Here is a 20,443-nt window from a genome sequence, read left to right on the forward strand (position 1 = left end):
AATTTCGAAATTGCTATTAGTCATCAACTATGCATTTTTTTTGTGAAAACCAACTGATCAACCACGTGATTATGCTCTAGACAAGCACCTAAATCCCTACCGACACATATAATTACCATCCAACTTACCAAACTGCACATAACTTTTTCTTAGCTCTCTTTCTCCTTCACCAAAAATCTCACATCATTTGTTTCCTACTTTAAAAAGAAGCAAAACGTTATTTCAATTTTTTATGGCTAGTATTTCGAATTCAACTGTGTCCCTTGGAATCCACGGAAACCCTAGCTTCCTGAATTTTGAGGTCTCGTTTCTCAGTGTTCCTGTACTTTTACTTTTCGTTCCACTTTTCTATATTCCTGCTACAAGTGTAGTGGTTTTTCGAATCGCAGTAAAATCGATAGCAGCAACTAAAGTGAACAATGTAAACGTTCAATTGTTCAGTGCAATCACTTTATCACATATTATGGTAAGATATCACACAGAAAACGGTTTCAAAAAAATTCATTTTCAGTGTCTCCTATTTTTCTTTGCTGACTTTATGTATCTTCGCCTTCCACTATCCGGTCTTCTAACCAGTTGGTGCGCTAGTCTACAACCTAGCGGATTTCTAGTGATTCTTGTCATTATCGTTTATCATATCAATTACATCGTGGTTATACTCCCTTTCCTTGTCGCTGTCATCCGATTAATTTCGATTTTATCACCACAGAGACATCACAAGGTATTTTAAAACCTACTTAATGTTGATTGAAACCTTCTAATTTACAGATTAACTCAAAAATATTGAAATGGGCGCTTCCTGTGATTTTTCTCTACCCTTCCTGTTCACATTTGGCATGTTTCCTACAGTAGGATACTGTCAGTTTCCAGGATGGCCTGTTGGATATGGAGGTGTCATTTTTAGAGTTAATTATACGGATTTTGGGGTTTGCACTTGAATCTTTAAGAAATAACTCTTCACATTAAAGTCTCAGATTCGAAACACACTGGGTTTAATCTTCAACACCTTTTTCTGGTTATTGGCTTGTTTGATAATCAATATCATACTCATTGTCAAGCTCGTGAAGCTAAAACATGCTCTTGGCCAGCATGCGAAATCTCAGGCGTCTCATAAAGCAGAAATCTCATTGACAATAACCAGTGTGGCAATGGCATTTGCCTATGTGACCAATGGAATGATTGCGGTTAGTTTATATCATTTAACGGCTGATGATTCCATGTTTTCCAGCTCGGTGGAATTATCTTCCCGTCGTATTCAGTTTTTCTCATTGTCCTTCGACCATTTATGAACGACTTGGATACATGTCTCACCCCATGGATTTTCTATCTGACTCATCCCATTTTTAAGAAAAAATCAGAAGTGTCAATTGTTGTATCGACTCATCGAACTCATTCCTAAAACATTCCAAGTTGAATAAAATGCTGTATACTAGGGTTCCGAAAAAAGCTCTGTCATGAGCTTAAGCTCACGTGGGCTCATCATGAAGCAGGCTCATATGAGCCTTTTTCGACTCCACGTCAAAGCTCATACAGGCTCATTTGACGAAAATATTGATTTTGAAAAAAGCTCATCGAGGCTCATTTTTAAAAAAGCTCACGTTGACTCTTTTTCAAAAAAAAAAGGCTCACGGAAGCATAGTTCAAAAAATCCACTAGAAAAGTGTTCACGTGGCAAAAAATAATAATAAAAACCATTACTTCAGCCAAATATTCAACTAATCAAGTGCCCTGATGGGCAGAAATAATGGTGACCTGAAAAATAAATGGTGGTCTAGAAAAATTATCTTGCAAAAATTAGGTCATCCTGTGAAAATAGCCTAGAAATCATATCAGGTGAATATCAAGCCATTTAAACGCAATTTTCACTTGGTGGCCTAACTTTTTCAAGTGAGTTTTCTAGGCCATCAAGTTTTATGGTTTAGAAATGGTCTGTCATGAACCTAATATGTTTTGTGGTCAATTTTGACACAGTGCCCCAACTTTTCTATGTTAAGTTCTTTAGGCCACCATTTTTATGGACCATAACTCGTCTGACATTCACCTGATAGGGTTTCTAGCTCATTCGGACACAATGGTCTCACTTCTACATTTTGAGTATTCTAGGCCAACAACTTATATGGCCTATCAATGATCTGGCATTCACCTCATTTGTTTTCTCGGCAGCCATGTTAAAATTGCTTTGAAAACTCCATCAAAAAGTTAAGCCACCACATTAAAACGGTGATTTTTTTTCCATATCAGTGACATTCTAAACAATTATTTTCCTTTTATTATGAATGATGAGTCATAATGAGCTTTTTGATAAAGCTGAAAAAGAGTCACGTGAGCTTTTTTGTTTTTTTTTCAAAAAGCTCATTCAAAATCAAATGAGCCTTAACACAGGTGATTCGCGAACAATCCGTTACGGACGCTCCGCGTTCGCGCGCGGTTGAAATAGGAACCGCATACGGACCGTGCGCGAATAGTTTTTATTCGAAATCCGAAATGAAGTTCAAGGATTACGATTTTCACAAAAATTCAATTTTCCGTGTGTGAAAAAGAAAGCGACTTACTTACTTAGAGTTTGCATAGTTTGATATTCTCCTCCTCCTCTCCTGTTCTCCTCCTCTCCTGTCCTCCTCGCGGACAGTGACCCCCTTCCTAGCTCTCATATTGATTTTTTTTTCCTACTACTATTATTCCGTGTGTTTCCTTTCGTCGATCCGGTGGCTGTTACATTCCTGTTTTTCGTAAACGAATCTTCTCGTTATGTCGCAATCCGACTGCGGCAGGGAAGTCCAGAGGGACCAGTTGAAAAAGTTGCATTTTTTTCGTAATGTGTGCTGCTGATAAAGAGGTGATATAATAACAAGAAGACAAAAATATTTTTAAAGAAACTCAAATTTTATTGATCTGGGATAATACGGTACAAGGCAAAAAAGAAAAAAGATGATACGCAAATGATTTTTCAATCTATACTGATATGATGACTTCGGGAGATTGACTGTAGATCACTTTTTGAGGTTGGCAGCTTTGAATGTTTTCTGTAAAACAATTATTTATTTTTCGAACGAACTCTTTTTATCAACCTTATTCTTCATAACAATCTCTCGAGCTTCGTTCACAATGTTCTGCCATGTCTCGGGAAGAACAAGCTGCTCATCAGAGTATCTTCCAGAACTGAGAATCACGTCGACAGTGTCGTTGAGCATCTGCTGGCTAGTCTGTTTCACTGCAAGTCTCTCGAAAACATGCTCCTTCCCATTGACGACCAAGTTAGAAGGTGGTGTTGGTGAACGTGAGGAGACGGCTGATGCGGAGGAGGATGATGACGCAGAGACACTGTTCCGGATGGTGCCTGCCTTATGAACCTCACGCTTGTGGCGGTGCATTGAAGCGGAGTGTTTGAAAACCTTTGCACACATCTCACATGGGAAGGATCCTGGAAAATTTCAGTTTTATAACTGTTTTGTTTGAAAATTTGATTCTCAGAGTTTTATTTTCAAAATCCAGCTTTAGAGCTTGTAAGGTTTTTCCTAGAAGCGAGAATAATTCCTAAATGTGATCAAAGACTTACCAATCAGATGCGGGTGCTTGAGCACTTTGACAACGCTGATGGAAGAACTGACCATTCTGAAAGATAGATAAATTATAGAAAACGCGGAAAACAGAGAGACAAAAAAGTGGACCAGAAAATTTCCGAATGAATGGCTAAGGACCATCCAGACCATAAATGGCAAATGTGGGCGGGATTGTTCATCAGGTCGCCGAACCAGGTGTGCATTCTCAGTTGTAACACATCCGTTCTCCTGGGAAGATGTAGTGACATCAGTATACAACGAAAAGCAAGAATGATTGATGATGTGAAGATGGTTTTTGTAGGAAGGCTTGTATAGAAGATGAGTCCGCCTGCAGTAGTCGAATACTTTTGAACTTACTAAAAAGAAAAATAGCTAGGACATTTAATTGACGGCCCCTGTAATAGGAGGGATGAGACTTGGAACAAGACGGAGTGAAAATTGATTCGGAAATATTCATTCTATTCGAAAATAAGAAAATAAAAAATTCGAAAATAAGAAAATAAAAAGATGTTTAAAAAAATTATCATTTTCCAGAAACTGACGATACACTCGTCTCAATTATTATATGCTTGCTAAAAATCCGTTTTCTGAAAATGGGAATACATAAAATGATAGCAACAGGATCTATGACAGCGAACACTCCAAACGCACTGACTTCGAAATAATTGAATGTTCTGGAACATTTCATCATTTATTTATGATGCTTTCTTTCCCAACAAACCTACCCAACTGAATACCCAACATTGGTGTGTACCAGCAAAGTACAGCTGGTAAGAAACTGATACAAATTGGGATGATAGTTTGAACCGCAAGGGCTCGGAGGAGTTCCACTTGGAATTGTGAAGTTTTTTGACTCATTCGTGTTCTTGTAGTTTTTCGCAGCTTCACTATTATCTGAAATTGACTACTGTAAAAAAATAAATAAGCCAGTTATGAATACAAACCATTCGACCCAAAATCATGAACCCAATTATTGGAGCAGTACATATCAACGACCAGAAGAATGTGACGATCCAAGATTGGGTTACAGTCTCATTCGATCCCTCCTGGTATAATGCCGCTAACATATTGAAATTTATAGAATCCTTGCCGTAAACTTTTTTAAAATCTTCTCGGATATACTCGCGGATTTCAGTGTTTGCCCTTCCAATAGTCCAACATAAAAAGTGCCAAGTTGAGAAAACGGCAGCCAACATGATAAACGATCCAATCATGAATAATGGAAATAGTTTTTTAGTGAAACTCGAGTTATTAATTGCAAGATATCGATAAATGAAATGACTCATGAGTACCGCGTAGCTGCTCAAGATCAGTGAGCATCTCGCTATTAGGATATGGCTATGGTAATTGGAAAACTCGACGAAGCGACCATCACTGAGCATCAGGAAGAAACAGTATCGATAGCTGTGAATATCCTGAAATTTAACATTCTACAGGACTGTTTACCTTGGTGGCATAGCTTTCTCCAGATGGATTTTTTTAGGACACCATTTGTAATGGTCTAGAAATAGCCTGATATTCACCTGATGTGTTTTCTTGGCTGTAGCCATGGGGATCTAAAGTTCGCAACTTGTATTTTTTAGGCCAGTGTAGTTGCAAGTCTAGAAATGACTCAACATGTAACTGGTATGTTTTTAGGCTATTGACAATGGTGGCCTAAAAATTCATGTCGAGAAAGTGAGGCCACTAGTTTTGAACATTTTTTCCAACTAACCAATGGTACCAGAACATTTGCAAGCGAATAGAACAAATTGAAGCAAGCAAAATAGAGAAGTAGATAGCGGTAGTTTCCGAGAATCGCAGATTTTCCCGAAAATATCAAGTAGATGAAAACAGGATTAACGATGTAAGCAAAACCGCAGAAGATTTTCGGGAGGTATTGAAAGACCCAATGCTTATCCATAAGGAAGCAAATAAGGAATGCTTGAGAGGCCAAAATGAAATAAGACTCGAAAAAAGGTGGCTTTATATGGTTTGGTGGATCACATGTGTCTGGGAAAACGTCAGTAATAGACAGGTTATGAGGCGTCATGATAACAAGATATGTCTGGACATTTCGAGGATCGGAAATCTGAATTATTCATCGAGTACGCTCGTTCCCGCCTAATTTGGTCTCTATTCATAAGTTTGTTTTCTGAAAAACAGAATGTTTACCTTTCGAGTTTCCTCATTGCGCAGAATACGAGGCAATGGGTGGCTCAACATGGGACCCTTTACAAAACAATCTTTTTCGAAAAGCTGGAATACATAATGCGATTGCCACTGGGTCCACAAACGCAAACAACCCGAATACAGAGACTTCGAAATAGTTGACGGTTCTGGAAAAGAAAGAAGAAGTGATGCCCTAATTTTAGGCAGATGAATTTCCTAGGCCACCGTAGTTTTAGGGTGCAGAACTGGCATAACAGTTACCTGACGTACTTTCTAAACCATTTATCATGAATGCCTAATTTTAAATTTTCTAGGCCACCGTAGTTGTATGGTCTAGATATGGCCGCAACATGCAACTAATGCGTTTTCCACGCCATTTAATATGGTGGCCTAATAACACTCACTTGATTGCCTAGCATTCGTGAAAAAAATCAAATTTGAAAATTGCCGATTTTTGAAATTAAAAAGGGATTTTTTGGTACTGAAACTGAAATTTCAGTACTTCCGAGGTCTTTTAAGCTGATTTTGAAAACGATCTTACAGATTTTCGAACGTTCTCTTTCATCCTGTATAGTTAGTTTGAGCAAATTAGAGGGACCACTCAAAAGGTTCCCTCGTGAGTTATTTTTAGGCCATTTACCATGGTGGCCTAACTTTTTCTACGTGAAGTTTCTAGGCCACCAAAGTTGCTGGCCTCGAGATGGCGTAGAATGAAACTGATGTGTTTTCTAGGCCAATCACCCTGGTGGCCACAAAAACACTTCAATTGCATGTTAGGTCACTTCTGGACGACCAACTACGATGACCTAGAAAATTGCCCTATCAAAAGTTAGGCCATAATACGATTTTACCGTGACATCTGGATCCCAATCATTGGCAGAAACCAGCAAACAATGGATGGTGAGAAACTGATAAAAATAGGAATGATCGTTTGAACGATTAGAGCTCGAAGAAGTTCAAAATGAATTTTCGATGTACGACTACTCATCGTGGAAGACGATTCTTTGAGTTTTTTAATTATCTGTATTTTTTCATCATTTCACATAGTCGAGGACTATCCTTACCAAGCGTCCAAAAACAAAAAACGCAACGACAGGGGCCCCGGATATCAAGGACCAACATCCAACCGCTTTCCATGAGCGGTGGGTGGTTTCTGTAGAGCCTTCCTAAAATTATATATCTCTGAAAGATATGGAATGCTCATGAACTAACGGAATACATTGCTGCTACCATATTGACTTCATTTGAGTTTTTGCCAAAGACTTCAAAAAAGTCTTCGCCAACGTACTCTCGAATTTCCAAGTTTGCCACTCCGAAAATTATGCTAGCCGCAAACCAAGCCGCAAAAGTGAGAACCAAAAGTAAAAACGCGCCGAGCATAAATAATGAAAAACGGTTTTTGGTAAAGCTGGAGTTGTGGATAACTAGATATCGATATATGAAGTGGCTTAATAGAACCGCGTAGCTGCTCACAATTAATGAGCAGCGAGCGATAAGAATGTTTGTGTTGAGTTCCGACAACTCCTCGAACCATCCCTCGCCTAGCAGCAGGAAAAAGCAGTAGCGATAGGTATGGGTGTCCTAAAAAAGTGTTCAAAAAGTACCATTCGTACTTGCCAAAGAGCCGACTCCGGTTGAGCACGGCCCGTGCCGGCCCGGAGTCGGCTCTTCGGCACGTATGGTACCATTAAATTATTACTTACCAAAGGCACCAATACATTCGTCGCAGAATAGATCAAATTGAACGATGCAAAATACAACAAAAGATATCGATAATTTCCGAAATTTTTCGATATTTTAGTGAATAGCAAAAAGACAAAAATTGGATTCACAATGAAAGCAAGAACACAGAAAGTTAGCGGTAGGTACTGAAAAATCCAGTTTTTCGTCATTTTTAGTACCAATTTTTTAGAGACAAGGGATTATAGTGTTATCTTCATCAAGGAAAATGTTAGTTTTGGGACCATTCCCTGGAGAGTGTATGTGTATAACCGATAATTGTTTTCATAAAATTGTTTTTATGAATTCAATGGTAAAAACAATACATAAAATACATATAAAAAATAGGTTCAATTTCGAAATACGCGGAAGTCTGGACGACGGGCAAAAACATATCATTTAGCTAATCATATGCTGAGAGACGTGAGAAGGGGGAAATGGAGTCAACCTAATTTCTAAATTTTTTTTTCTGATGGATGTCGTTAATCACAAACTCCGGTTTCATGTGTGGAATAGAGTGACCTAACTTTATCAAGTTGATTTTTCTAGGCCACCAACTTTTATGAACTAGATATGACCTGATATTCACTTTGTGTGTTTTCTAGGTTGTAGTAACATGATGGCCTAACTTTCGCAAGTTGATTATTCGAGGTCACCAACTCTTGTGGCCAAGAAATGACCTAAAACGGACCTATTGTGATTTCTAGTTCATTTTAACATAGTGACCTAACATTCGCCAGGCAAGTTTTCTATGTCATTTTAACATGGTGGCCTAACCTTTGAGTATTCTAGGCAACCGAATGGGCAAGGCAACATATCTGGTGAATATTACTCAAAAAATCCCCCGAAAAATACTACGACACTCCGAAATAACGCAATGTGCCCAGTTTAGTGGACCGAACGTTTGAAAATTTTTTTTAATTAACCGTTTTGCAAACTTTTCTAAAAATGTCTGTCGAAAAACACACACTGTGTTTGGTCCACAGATATTCATAGTTTTTACTGCTTATAAACAGTATCAGTAACAGAAAATTTACGATAAAAACGTTTTCGAAAAACAGGAACACACAAGATAATAGCGATCGGGTCCACGAAGGCGAACAACCCGAGAGCAATAACCTCCACATAGTTGAATTCTCTGAAAAAGATGGATACAAAATTGGAACGATAAAAGAATCCAGAAACCTCGCTAACTTGATTCCAAACATTGGAGTAAACCAGCAAAGTAGACATGGAAAAAAGCTAACAACAATTGGAATAAATGTTTGGATAACTAACGCTCGAAGAAGTTCGAATTGGAATTTTGCGGATTTTTTACTAGATTGTGTTGAAATTTCGTTCAGTTTTTTAGTTATCTAAAAACGTTAGATTTCACTAGAAAAGTGGAAAAATGGCTCACCAAATGAGTAATTAAGAAATACATCAAAATTGAACCGAAAGATATTGCAGTCCAAAATGCTACCGCTATCCAAGACCGAAGTAGGGTTGACTCGGAGCCCTCCTGGATAGAGTTTCCTTGTTTTTTAATTAGACAAAAAATGTTAAAAGAATCTAACCGAATACAATGTTCCTATCATGTTCACTTCCATGGAGTTTTTATTAAAAATTTCTCGAAACTCATACAGAATATATTGACGAATCTCGATTTCTGGACTCCCGAGAGTTATGCAGAGCTATAAATTTAGAACTTCAAAAATAGTGGGGCCAGCAATTTTCTCACCAAATGCCAGATACCGAAGTATACAATTGACAGAAGAAAGGTTCCAGAAAGGAATATAGGAAACCGGTCTCTCGTAAATTCTGAATTGCAGACCACTAAAAATCGATAACTAAAATGACTCAAGAGAATGGAATAACTGCATGCGATCAATGAGCAGCGTGCGGCAAGTAGATTTGTGTGAAACTTCGAAAGTTCCATGAACCAGCCGTGGCTAATGATGACAAGAAAACAGTAGCGATAGTTATGAATATCCTGAAATTGCTTTTGGTAAAATGGCAGCTCAAGCCTACGTACCAGTGGAACCAATACATTTGCCACCGAATAGATCAAATTGAAAACCGCAAAGTATAACAAAAGGTATCGATAATTGCCAAGCACTGAAGATCTTTCAGAGAATATCAGAAATATGAATATAGGGTTGACAATGAATGCGAAGATGCAGAACGCGATTGGCAGTTGCTGGTAGATCCAGTATATTTCCATGCAGAACAAACGTAGTTAAATACAAAGAACTGTTTTTGTTCCCGGTGTTTTCATGGATAGATGATGATAAAATCCCAAGACGGCTACAGGTAGTCACATTGTGATTATGATGTGAATGTTTTTCTATGTTCGCCATTAACTTTGTCTATAAAGCCCTCTTGAGGAATTGAATTATTGGGGAAGTATAAAGTGTTTTGCGCCGCATCCGACTGTGAGCTGCACGGCTGACCACAGTCTCGAAGGGTCGATAAAAAAAGAATAAATGGAGATCATTCAATACCCACCTCTGATACTGGACCATGTATTCGTTCTCTCGAAATTTTGTTTCATATGTATATGTATTACAACAAGAAAACTTGATTTAAAATTTTGCCAAAATCGAAAGAATCTTATGCATCAACCAAATACAAGCAGAAATACAGAATTTCAATATTCATTGATCATGATTAGTTACAGAAGTTTTACAATAAAAACATTTTCGAAAAACAGGAACACACAAGATAATAGCTATTGGGTCTACAAAAGAGAACAATCCGATGGCAATAAACTCAATATAGTTTGAATTCTCTGGAAACGGTTGAATACAAATTGGGACACAAAACCTCGGTAACTAGAGTCAAACCTTGGTAATTGGTATCCAAACATTGGACTAAACCAGCAAAGTAGACACGGAGAAAAGCTAACAACAATTGGAATAAATGCTTGGATGATTAACGCTCGAAGAAGTTCAAATTGAAATTTTGCGGATTTCTTACTGACCTGTGTTGAGATTTTGTTCAGTTTTTTTATTATCTGAAAACTTCAGTGTTTCCTAGAAAAATGAAAAAGTTTATCACCAAATGAGTGATTAAAAAATAGATCAAAACTGATCCGAATTATATTGCAGTCCCTAAAGTGACAACTATCCAAGACCGAAGTACGGTTGACTCGGAGCCCTCCTCAATAGAGATAATTTTTTCAATCATGGAAGAAAAAAATTAGGAATCTAACCGAATACAATGTTCCTAACATGTTCACTTCCATGGAATTTTTATCAAATATTTCTCGGAACTCATCCAGAATATATTGACGAATCTCGATTTCAGGACTCCCGAGAGTTATGCAGAGCTATAAATTTAGAACTTCAAAAATAGTGGGGCCAGCAATTTTCTCACCAAATGCCAGATACCGAAGTATACAATTGACAGAAGAAAGGTTCCAGAAAGGAATATAGGAAACCGGTCTCTCGTAAATTCTGAATTGCAGACCACTAAAAATCGATAACTAAAATGACTCAAGAGAATGGAATAACTGCATGCGATCAATGAGCAGCGTGCGGTAAGTAGATTTGTGTGAAACTTCAAAAGTTCCATGAACCAGCCGTGGCTAATGATGACAAGAAAACAGTAGCGATAGTTGTGAATATCCTGAAATTGTTTTTGGTAAAATGGCAGCTCAAGCCTACGTACCAGTGGAACCAATACATTTGCCACCGAATAGATCAAATTGAAAACCGCAAAGTATAACAAAAGGTATCGATAATTGCCAAGCACTGAAGATCTTTCAGAGAATATCAGAAATATGACTATGGGGTTGACAATGAATGCGAAGATGCAGAACGCGATTGGCAGGTGCTGGTAGATCCAATAGAGTTCCATGAAGAATGTAGTTCAATAGATGGATTTGTTTTTGTGCGCGGTGTTTTTATAGAGAGAAAATAACGGAATCCCATGACTGCTACATGCAGACACACTTAGATTATGAAATTAATTTTTCTTTTGATGTTTCTCATTAAATTCGCCTAAGAAGTCTTTTAGGACATGTTGTTACAGTGATAAGAGTTCCGCGCCGCTCTATGCCGAGGATACATCTTAAAAGAGGAGTTGAAGTCCGCCTTAAAAATCGCTTTCAAAATAAGTTAGCTTTTAGAAACGTTTATTCTCCAAACAGGTATCAAAATTCAACATTTTTTCAATGAGTGGCATGGTCCGTACTGGACTTTCCCGCCGTAAACATCGTAGTTGGATGACGACAGACTAAGAAGATTCGTTTACGAAAAATCGGAAGGCTCAAAGTGATAGCCACCGGATCCACAAAAGCAAAGACTCCCAAAGCGCTGGCTTCGAAGTAGTTGAAACTTCTAAAACCAAATTTCTAACGAAAATCCACAAGGATTAAGTACCTAGGCAACTGAATTCCAAACATCGGACTATACCAGCAGAGAAGACACGGAGAGAAGCTAATAACAATGGGGATAATCGTTTGGACAACAAGAGCTCGAAGCAGGTCGACTTGGAACTTGGAAGTCTTTTTGCTTGCGCTTCTCGTCATATTCTTCAAATGTGTCACTATCTGTAAACATCTTGTGTTAAAAATACTTATCATAATGTAACTTACAGTAATCGCCAATGCGAAAAACATTATGATGGATACGGTAGAGACGCCAGTCCAAAGCAAGACAGCCAACCAAGATCTGAATCTAGTTTCATCGGACCCCTCATTGAAAAGAGCACCCAGAATGTTAAAGTCCATCGAGTCGTTTCCGTAGATCTTTCGAAATTCCTCACGAATGTATTCTCGGATCTCCATATTGGCCTGTCCCGGAAAGTAGCAAATCTGGAGTGGCAACTTTAGCGTTACTCCAAAGAACTTCAAGCACTTACGGCATACCAAACTCCAAAGTACAAAGCACAAACAAAGATGGAGAATAGCATGTACCAATAAAATTTTTCGCGGGTGAGACTGGAATTATGGATGGCTAGGTATCGGTAAATGAAGTGAATGAGAAGAATGGCGTAGCTGGCGGCGACCAAGGAGCAACGGGCAGTCATCATGTGGAAATTGAACTCAGAGTATTGCACGAACCATCCATTTCTGGTGATCAGGAAGAAACAGTAACGGTAGCTGTGAATGTCCTGAACATGACTAGAGATTCTAGAAAAAGGGACATCCAGTGAGGAAACTTACTAAGGGAACAATCAAATTAACCACCGAATATATCAAATTGAACATTGCAAAGAAGAGTAGAAGGAACCGGTAGTTCCCAAACTTTGCTTGATTCTCGGTGAAAATCAGGTAGACAAAAATGGGGTTCACAGTGAAGGCCAAGCCACAAAAAATACGAGGGAGAAGGAAATAGATCCAGTCGTCTAACATGGCTGGGAGAATGATAAATTACAGTACGATGAGGTTTTTTATACAGAGCCATAACGGAAGTCACGTGCCCCAGAAAGAAGGAAAAACAATCGTATAGTCAGGCACGGAAATTGGAAATGGTTGTTTCTCTAGAACAGAGTCTGTGCCCACTCACTATGATATTGAGCTTTTTTTGTGATTTGGAGATGATCATTTTCAAAACACAGCCTAATGACAGGCGATGCAACATTTCTTTGAGGGAAAAACACTTCTTATCAATACTTTTTCACAATTTTTTTGTAAAAAGTTTATTCAAAATAATCAATAGTTCTCAAACTCGAATTTTTTGGTTAACGCTATAAATCAGGGTCTTCACTTTCGAGTTCGCATTTCCAGAGGCAGATGGAAAAGTTCCTCGATTCGATCGACTAGGGACCACAATACTCGAGGTGGTCCCTTTTTGAAGAATATTGAACGTGAGCAATGAGAAACAAGACTTTCGATACGTTTTGTGAATTAGAATACACGTCAGTGTGGATACAAGTCCATGTAGTGCGAAGAAGATTGTGCACATGTTGTTGGCGGCTTGGTTGTAAAATCCAAAGACCACAGAGAAGAATGTGTAGGAAAGAGGAGTGATGAGGATGAGAAATGGTGTGGAGACCTGGAAATAGTGGATTCATAGTTTGGAAGGTCCATACAAAAAATGATAGATCCAAAAAAACCCCCAAGGGACCTCCAAGAAGTTAAGTGACCCTGTGAAACAGAATGAGAACCAGAAAATGGGACGATAAAGAATAAGGGACCCACTGTCATCAAAACTGTGGACAATCAGGTCGCGTCCGACCGCACCTTGTGTCTTGGGTAGGCTACAGCGGACCGAACCGTCCGTTCAGTTCAGCCAGCAGCTCAGAAATAAACTCAACCGCCTAAAAACTTCAGGGGACGCTAGGCCGCAAAATCTAATATATTCCAGAAAAACCACAACCAAAAAGCCGCGCGCTTGTTCCTTTAGGTCCCTTATGGATTTTTTGGTCTCTTATGGGTTGCATTGGGCCCTTCACAGGTTCCTTTGTATCTGTTATGAGTTCTTTCAGGTCCCTAATGGGTTTATTCGGGTCTCTGAAGAGTTTGGGTCCAATATGAGTTCCTTTGGGCCCCTTATTTATTCAGAGACCCCTAGAAGTTTTCGGGACCCTAACCCCTAAGCCAGCCAAAAGTCATTATCGTTCTTAATTGGCAACTGATAGACTAATGACCAGCGGTCAATAAATGTCCCTATAAAAATTAACACCTGCCTTTTTTCCTCACCTGCAAATATATTGACCGTAGAAACTTCTTCTGCAAATTCAGCGTATACTGTGACGTAGCCATCCGTCTCGTTCTTTTCTTCATATTCAAATACAGTAGTAATGCGAGAATTCCAATTTCAGAAACTAACAAAATCGTCATGAAAAGCACGGAAAGTAAGACTAAACCCAAATCGTTGGCTAGCACGAACAACGGTGCGTTTAAAATGACATCAGGTAATTGGGGGAGAACCTGAAAACTTCTTAAATTGGACTGAAAAGAATTGGATCAAACCTCGAACACTTTTCGCAACGCTTCAGTTTGTTCTGGAATCGCAAAATACGCGGGAATGAAGAAACAAGAAGCCAGGAAGTAGTTGATGATAAGGAACTTGATCCGATAGTTTTTCCAGGCATGATACCGAGCGAACATTAGGAAGTAGCGGTTTTCAAACAAAGTTAGGATTGCTGTGCCGACCACTGAAATTTGAATTAAGGTTCAGAAAACGAAAGTCCAACTCACTTGCATAAACCATCACAATACTGTAAGTCTGAATTTCTGTAGACACTCCGATATACTTTAGAATCCCTAGAGGATATCCAGAGAACGTTGGGAACAGCAGGAACGGAGACGTCAGTACACTGATTCCGAGATCCAGGATAAGACTCCAGATGAGCAAATTGAACATGCTCCATTTTACCGACTTCATAGAGTCCGGAGTTTTACACAGTATACAGTACACCCCGAGAATGTGTATGGGTATCTCGAAAAAGGTCATGGTATCAAGAACCGTGTTCAGGAATTGGGGAGTGTGAAGGTAGGAGAGGCTAGTGTCCATTGATGAGATTTGCTGAAAATGTTTTGAGAACTGACACTGAGTAACGTTGTAGAGCAAAAGGAAGTTTTTTGAAATCTTGTCTGACAGAGAACACAAGAAAACAAAAAAAAGAAAAGAAAAAAGAAAACAAAAACGAGGTATGTGTTATTCAGCAATTAGACGAGCCAAGAATCATCATTAGCAAGAAAAAAGGAAGAACAATACTAATTTTTGCAAGTTTTCGATGAATAACAGGATTTTAGATTCATTCACAGGCAAATTTGATCTCTATGAATTTGATGTCTCTGGAAAAGCATTTTAGGTAATCAAATTCAATCAACCGGTGGCAACCAATATCAGAAAACACAAAGATAGCCAATTTTGAAGAAACGCGTTCAACTTTTAATTACATAGATTGAATCCAATCAACTGCTGACTTTGGAGCCAACATACTTTATTTAAGATGAATGAGCTCATAAAAATATCCAGCTGAAAAAACATTTCAACTTCATTAAATATTAAAATCGAAAAAAAACGTCTATGACAGTATATGAAAACTAGTCGCATTAGAATGAAAGTTTACAACATTAATATATCTTGAACAATTTTTCTCAGATGGTCTCTCGATTTTCAAAATTTTCAGACAGACTGCTCGATAGGGTTTGTGGCTCCATAACATAATACTAGTGGAAGTTAGGCCGTGTAGAGAGAAGATCAAAAAACAAAAGTTGTTCGCGGTTTGGTTATGATAATTAAAAGCAATAGATGATGAAATGTAGACAATTGGGATCATGAAGTTTGCGGCTACTGTAAGAGTCTGAAAAAAAAGAGTTTTACAATTCAAAAAAAATTTTGAAAGTATATTTCTCGAATTTTAGTTCATGTAAACTACTCTAGCAGTTCAGCTTGTGGGCCCAGTATTTTAGGGGAAAGATGTTTTTTCGAAACTTTAAAGATAAGATTCTTCTAGTTTTCCTCTTCAAAACGCTCCAAAAACCATACAAAACGGATCATTTAGAGCTGAAATACAGCGCTTCAAAGTTTGGGGTTTCTAAAATTCTAAAATTCTAAAATTCTAAAATTCTAAAATTCTAAAATTCTAAAATTCTAAAATTCTAAAATTCTAAAATTCTAAAATTCTAAAATTCTAAAATTCTAAAATTCTAAAATTCTAAAATTCTAAAATTCTAAAATTCTAAAATTCTAAAATTCTAAAATTCTAAAATTCTAAAATTCTAAAATTCTAAAATTCTAAAATTCTGAAATTCTAAAATTCTAAAATTCTAAAATTCTAAAATTCTAAAATTCTAAAATTCTAAAATTCTAAAATTCTAAAATTCTAAAATTCTTTAGAGAAGCAGACACTCTCGTTTCTCTGCGCTCTCGCAATTTGAATTTGTTCAAAATTCAGCTAGAAAGTTGATTTTTAGCTGGTTTTGTGGGAAATTTCAAGCGGATCAAAAAAAATTTTCAATTTTTCTCGTCAAAAACGAACTTCGTATTTTCGAAAATTTCAAATTTAAAAAAAAGGTACCTGAATGAGCAGTCCTCTAAGAATCGCCTTTTGTAATGCTATCGTCTTTTGGGACATTTTACATTTCTTAGCAACTGAATGCGTTGCTGAATGCATTAGCTTCCCAATTACAGTCATTTCAGTTACCAGGATTACTGTCATGATGGTCATCGGGATTATGAAAAAAATGAAGATCTGTCATATAGACAACAATATGATGTTCAAGAATGTAGTCGGGCAGTGGAGGAAGGGTCTGCAATTAGCTTTTGGTTATTTATGAGTCTTAGTTTCCAAACTAACTTCCATTACAACTTTCAATGCTTCAGCTTGCTCTGGAAATGCCAAAAACGCTGGTAATGGATAGAAAAACGCAGAAATCCAATTGGCAGCCAGCAGTGGATATCGAAACTTGGCCCATAAAGTTTCCCGTCCATACATTAGATTATATCGACTTTCGAATACGGTAACAGTTGCAACTAACACACCTGCAACTTTCCATTTTTTTCCAGTTTTTTCCGTGTTTTCCTTCCTAAACCGAACTAAAAATATTGTCATTTATTCGGGACCGAGATATCGTCATTTGAAGTTTAGAGGTGAGAGACGCAGACACTCTCGTTTCTCTGTGCTCTCGCCAACTTCGAAGGCGCATAACTCGTTTCATAATTCAGCTAGACAATTGATTTCTGGCTAGTTTTGTAAGAAAATTTTTGAAATGCATACGTAACTTCTTAAAAACTCACTCCAAATGATTGCAGTAAAAAGTGTGCACTGGTACTGTAGAGATATTCCAAGCTTATCAAGTAATCCAAGCCCAAAACCAGCCGCTGCTGGAAATAGTACAACAGGAACGATAAGAATTGTGATGGACCAATCCAGCATCACACTCCAAAAATGTAAATTCAACATGCTCCATTTCACGGATTTCATAGTGCTCGGACTGCGCCATACGATACAGTAGGCGCCAAAAATTTGTAGAGGTAATGCGAGAATTGAAATTATGTGAAGGGAAATTGAAATGAATTCGGGAGTAGAAAAATAGGAATCGTTCATTTTTAGCTGTCTCAAAAATACAAAGATAAAACTTTTAGCTTTTTTTGATGACTAATAAGATATGCATGATGTAGATAGAACGAAATATGAGTAATGATAACAAACTTTTTTAAAAATTTCACAGCGTCATGATAGCGAGACGAAAGGTATATGATTTATAATGATAATGAGGACAAAATGTTTTTTGTTTTCAGAAAAAAATAATAATGGTAGATTGCTGTTTTCATAATAATGAAATCAGGGTTATCATGAATTTGGCAAATTAGTGGAAATGAATTTCAGAATCAGGAGAAATAAGATCTCTGTCAACTTTGATCCAAATATTCGCGGCTCTGGTAAAAGGTATCAAATTATAATTAACTGATAGAATATTCCTTATAATATGAGCTACATTATGTCAGTGGACGACTTTTTGATATCTCTCACATGAATTGAGATAAACTTGGTCAATGTTGATTAAGAGATTTTCTGAGGAATTATTCCTGAAATGTTGTTTTTCATTTCAAGTCTGATAATTTGAGATTTTCAGAATGAAGAAAATTTTCATTGTTCAAACAATCACGAATGTCTGAAGGAGTTCAATTGAGCATTCAACTGAGTTCCTCTCATAACTTCAGACTTTTTAAAATTCAACAATTTTGAGCAAACATCTCGATAAGGTTTGTGCGTCCATAACATGATACTAGTCGATATTGGTCCATGTAGAGCAAAGATCAAAAAACAAAAATTATTAGCTGACTGGTTGTGATAATTGAAAATGATTGTTGAACAAATATAAGTGATCGGAATTAGAAAATTTGTTGAAATTGCAATGGTTTGCAATATTCTTCTTTATTTGGTCAAGCTACGGATTCGTTACCCGAATTGCGAATGCTTTCAAAATCGCGTGTTGCATGTTTAAAGTTCTATGAGAAACTCGAGTTTTATGAACATCAGACCTCATTTTTATACAAGTTACAGTAGCCAGTGTCAAAATTTCCATACCCAGCATTCCAATAATGAATATAATGGAGATTACAAAGAAGCGAAGTTCAATGGCGTACACAGTGATTTGATGGTATAAAAGGGTATTAGGAAGAGGAGGAAGACTCTGAAATGAGGGTTTTTAAAGGATGGGGGAACCACGGTGTTTTTTCCGGAACGTTAAAAAAAATAATTTTGAACTCGCGCATTTTTTTGATGGAATGCAGGCACACCTGTGTAGCGACTTAGAAGTTCAGTTTCAGTTTTTTTTTTTTGATGACATACTTGTTCGGGGAAATTTTTTCGGGAATTCCTGTTCCCGAAAATTTTCCCGAAATTAATTTTCAAGAAATCGGGTTCTCGAAAAAATTTCCCGAAAAATATTTTCGGGAAATTTTGTTCGAATTTTTTCCCGACATTATTATTCGGGAATTTCCGGGAAAATCGGGAAAAATCGGTAAGTTGGTTTTTCAGTGAATTTTTACCTGTTTTTCTCAATTTATGTTGTGATTTGTCGATTTCTTCAAGTTTCTCAAAATCGTCCAATGCATTTGCTTGATAAACTATTAAAAAAGCAAAAAATAGTTGAACATTTGAGAAATCTAAAAAACAATGACTGGAAAATTTCCCGTTTTTCCCGGAATTCCGTGAAATTTTTCTTCGGGAAATTTCCCGTCGGGAAAAATTCCCGAAAAAAATTTTCGAGAACATTCCTGTCGGGAAAAATTCACGGGAAAAAAATTCGGGAAAATTCCTGTCGGGAAAAAATAATTTTCGGGAAAACCGTAATTTTTTTTTAATTTCGGGAAAACCGGGAAAACGGGAATCCCGATTTCCTGATTTGAACAAGTCTGATCGATACTCAGCGCGCTTAACTACGGTATTAGCGTTAGAGAGCATTTACTTTATGTGCTAAAAAAACACCGTGGGGACCATTTCAGGAGTTCAGAAGTTCAACTTCTCGAGGGGTTTATAACGTAGAAGCGGTACTAGAAATGCCCCTGGTACTGCAGGGCCCCTCTTATTGAAGTGCCCCCACAGAGATTCCACGAAAAAAGAAGTGCTCCCTCTATTCATCGTGCATTTCTACTAAACTATCGTAGAAGCGAAATGTTGCGGTCCGGAGAAGAAAATTTTGTTGTGTCAGTTTTTTTTTATCATTCGATGTTATTTTTTCAAAGTGAAATTGAGAGTAATTGGCAAAATTTAACCGATAAACGATGTCCCTCTAATAAAAGTGCCCTCCTCCGCAAGCTCAGAAAAAAAATAGAAGTTTTCCCTTTAATTGAAGAGACCCTTAATTAAATTGCCACTTTGGAATGCCCACGAAGAGTTGAAGGTTCGGACTCCGGACCTTCAAATACAGGGTATACGGTATGAGCAAATTTCAGAGAAATACATATTTTTCATGTCCCTACTCCTTTCGAGAAAATAAAATCAAAATTTTGAAACTTGAAGTTTTCATGTACCTCTAGAACCATTGCCAACGCGGATGTCTGCTCTGGGTAGCGAAAAAATGAAGGCAGAGGATACAAAAACGCTAAGACATAGTTCACAGCAAGTAGCTGTTTTCTTATTTCTTCCCAAAAAGTTTCTCTTCCAAACATCAGTTGATACCGATTTTCGAACAAGGTAAAAACGGCGACATTCACAGCTGCAAAAGAAATTGCATTCGTTTTTTTCGTAGTATGACAAACACTCACTACAAAGTAGCACGGCAGTAATATAACACTGAAATTTTAAAGGAACACCTAGCAAATTCAAGAATCCTAAAGCAAATCCGGCAACTGCTGGGAATAAAACAAATGGAATGATGAGGATAGTAATTGCCCAATCTAATAAAACACTCCAAATATGTAAATTTAGCATTGCCCATTTTACGGATCTCATGGAATGTGGACTTCTCCAAATGATACAGTAGGCACCGAACATTTGAAGAGGAAGTGCTAGAATCGAAATAACATGAAGAGAAATTGATAAAAATTTTGGAGTCGCAAAATAAGAGGTTTCCATTTGAGTCTCTGTTGAGAGCAAAAGGCTAAAGAGAGTAAAGTGGAAAATTT

The 20,443-nt window shown here is 37.5% G+C and overlaps 9 protein-coding genes across 9 annotated transcripts; 1 reads left to right on the top strand and 8 right to left on the bottom strand.

Moving 5' to 3' along the window:
* Nucleotides 1-232: 232 nt before the first annotated feature.
* Nucleotides 233-1,399, top strand: CBG01175 (the record flags this gene model as incomplete). The annotated part of the gene is made up of 4 exons (XM_002635902.2): nt 233-466; nt 512-721; nt 975-1,184; nt 1,229-1,399. 4 exons carry the CDS (start codon nt 233-235, stop codon nt 1,397-1,399), a joined length of 825 nt encoding a protein of 274 aa, XP_002635948.2.
* Nucleotides 1,400-3,038: 1,639 nt separating this feature from the next.
* Nucleotides 3,039-5,110, bottom strand: CBG01173 (the record flags this gene model as incomplete). The annotated part of the gene is made up of 4 exons (XM_002635901.1): nt 3,039-3,421; nt 3,557-3,612; nt 4,282-4,454; nt 5,084-5,110. The coding sequence occupies 4 exons, from the start codon at nt 5,108-5,110 to the stop codon at nt 3,039-3,041; spliced, it is 639 nt and encodes a 212-aa protein (XP_002635947.1).
* A 617-nt stretch (nt 5,111-5,727) lies between these two features.
* On the bottom strand, nt 5,728-7,091 carry CBG26967 (the record flags this gene model as incomplete). Its single annotated transcript, XM_045236980.1, has 4 exons — nt 5,728-5,878; nt 6,563-6,732; nt 6,776-6,877; nt 6,924-7,091. 4 exons carry the CDS (start codon nt 7,089-7,091, stop codon nt 5,728-5,730), a joined length of 591 nt encoding a protein of 196 aa, XP_045097986.1.
* A 981-nt stretch (nt 7,092-8,072) lies between these two features.
* On the bottom strand, nt 8,073-9,633 carry CBG01172 (the record flags this gene model as incomplete). Its single annotated transcript, XM_045236982.1, has 3 exons — nt 8,073-8,110; nt 8,500-8,785; nt 9,445-9,633. The coding sequence occupies 3 exons, from the start codon at nt 9,631-9,633 to the stop codon at nt 8,073-8,075; spliced, it is 513 nt and encodes a 170-aa protein (XP_045091759.1).
* A 1,365-nt stretch (nt 9,634-10,998) lies between these two features.
* CBG01171 lies at nt 10,999-11,270 on the bottom strand (the record flags this gene model as incomplete). The annotated part of the gene is made up of 2 exons (XM_002635899.1): nt 10,999-11,039; nt 11,078-11,270. The coding sequence occupies 2 exons, from the start codon at nt 11,268-11,270 to the stop codon at nt 10,999-11,001; spliced, it is 234 nt and encodes a 77-aa protein (XP_002635945.1).
* A 313-nt stretch (nt 11,271-11,583) lies between these two features.
* CBG01170 lies at nt 11,584-12,768 on the bottom strand (the record flags this gene model as incomplete). Its single annotated transcript, XM_002635898.1, has 5 exons — nt 11,584-11,751; nt 11,794-11,964; nt 12,010-12,228; nt 12,276-12,527; nt 12,580-12,768. The coding sequence occupies 5 exons, from the start codon at nt 12,766-12,768 to the stop codon at nt 11,584-11,586; spliced, it is 999 nt and encodes a 332-aa protein (XP_002635944.1).
* A 310-nt stretch (nt 12,769-13,078) lies between these two features.
* CBG25147 lies at nt 13,079-14,875 on the bottom strand (the record flags this gene model as incomplete). Its single annotated transcript, XM_045236983.1, has 4 exons — nt 13,079-13,411; nt 14,059-14,289; nt 14,332-14,516; nt 14,560-14,875. The coding sequence occupies 4 exons, from the start codon at nt 14,873-14,875 to the stop codon at nt 13,079-13,081; spliced, it is 1,065 nt and encodes a 354-aa protein (XP_045091758.1).
* Nucleotides 14,876-16,637: 1,762 nt separating this feature from the next.
* On the bottom strand, nt 16,638-17,417 carry CBG01169 (the record flags this gene model as incomplete). The annotated part of the gene is made up of 2 exons (XM_002635896.1): nt 16,638-16,852; nt 17,108-17,417. The coding sequence occupies 2 exons, from the start codon at nt 17,415-17,417 to the stop codon at nt 16,638-16,640; spliced, it is 525 nt and encodes a 174-aa protein (XP_002635942.1).
* Nucleotides 17,418-18,261: 844 nt separating this feature from the next.
* CBG26966 lies at nt 18,262-20,393 on the bottom strand (the record flags this gene model as incomplete). Its single annotated transcript, XM_045236984.1, has 3 exons — nt 18,262-18,507; nt 19,850-20,034; nt 20,084-20,393. The coding sequence occupies 3 exons, from the start codon at nt 20,391-20,393 to the stop codon at nt 18,262-18,264; spliced, it is 741 nt and encodes a 246-aa protein (XP_045097985.1).
* Between the last annotated feature and the right edge of the window lie 50 nt (nt 20,394-20,443).

This window comes from Caenorhabditis briggsae (assembly GCF_000004555.2).
Source record: "Caenorhabditis briggsae complete genome, chrV, whole genome shotgun sequence".
NCBI lineage: Eukaryota > Metazoa > Nematoda > Chromadorea > Rhabditida > Rhabditidae > Caenorhabditis > Caenorhabditis briggsae.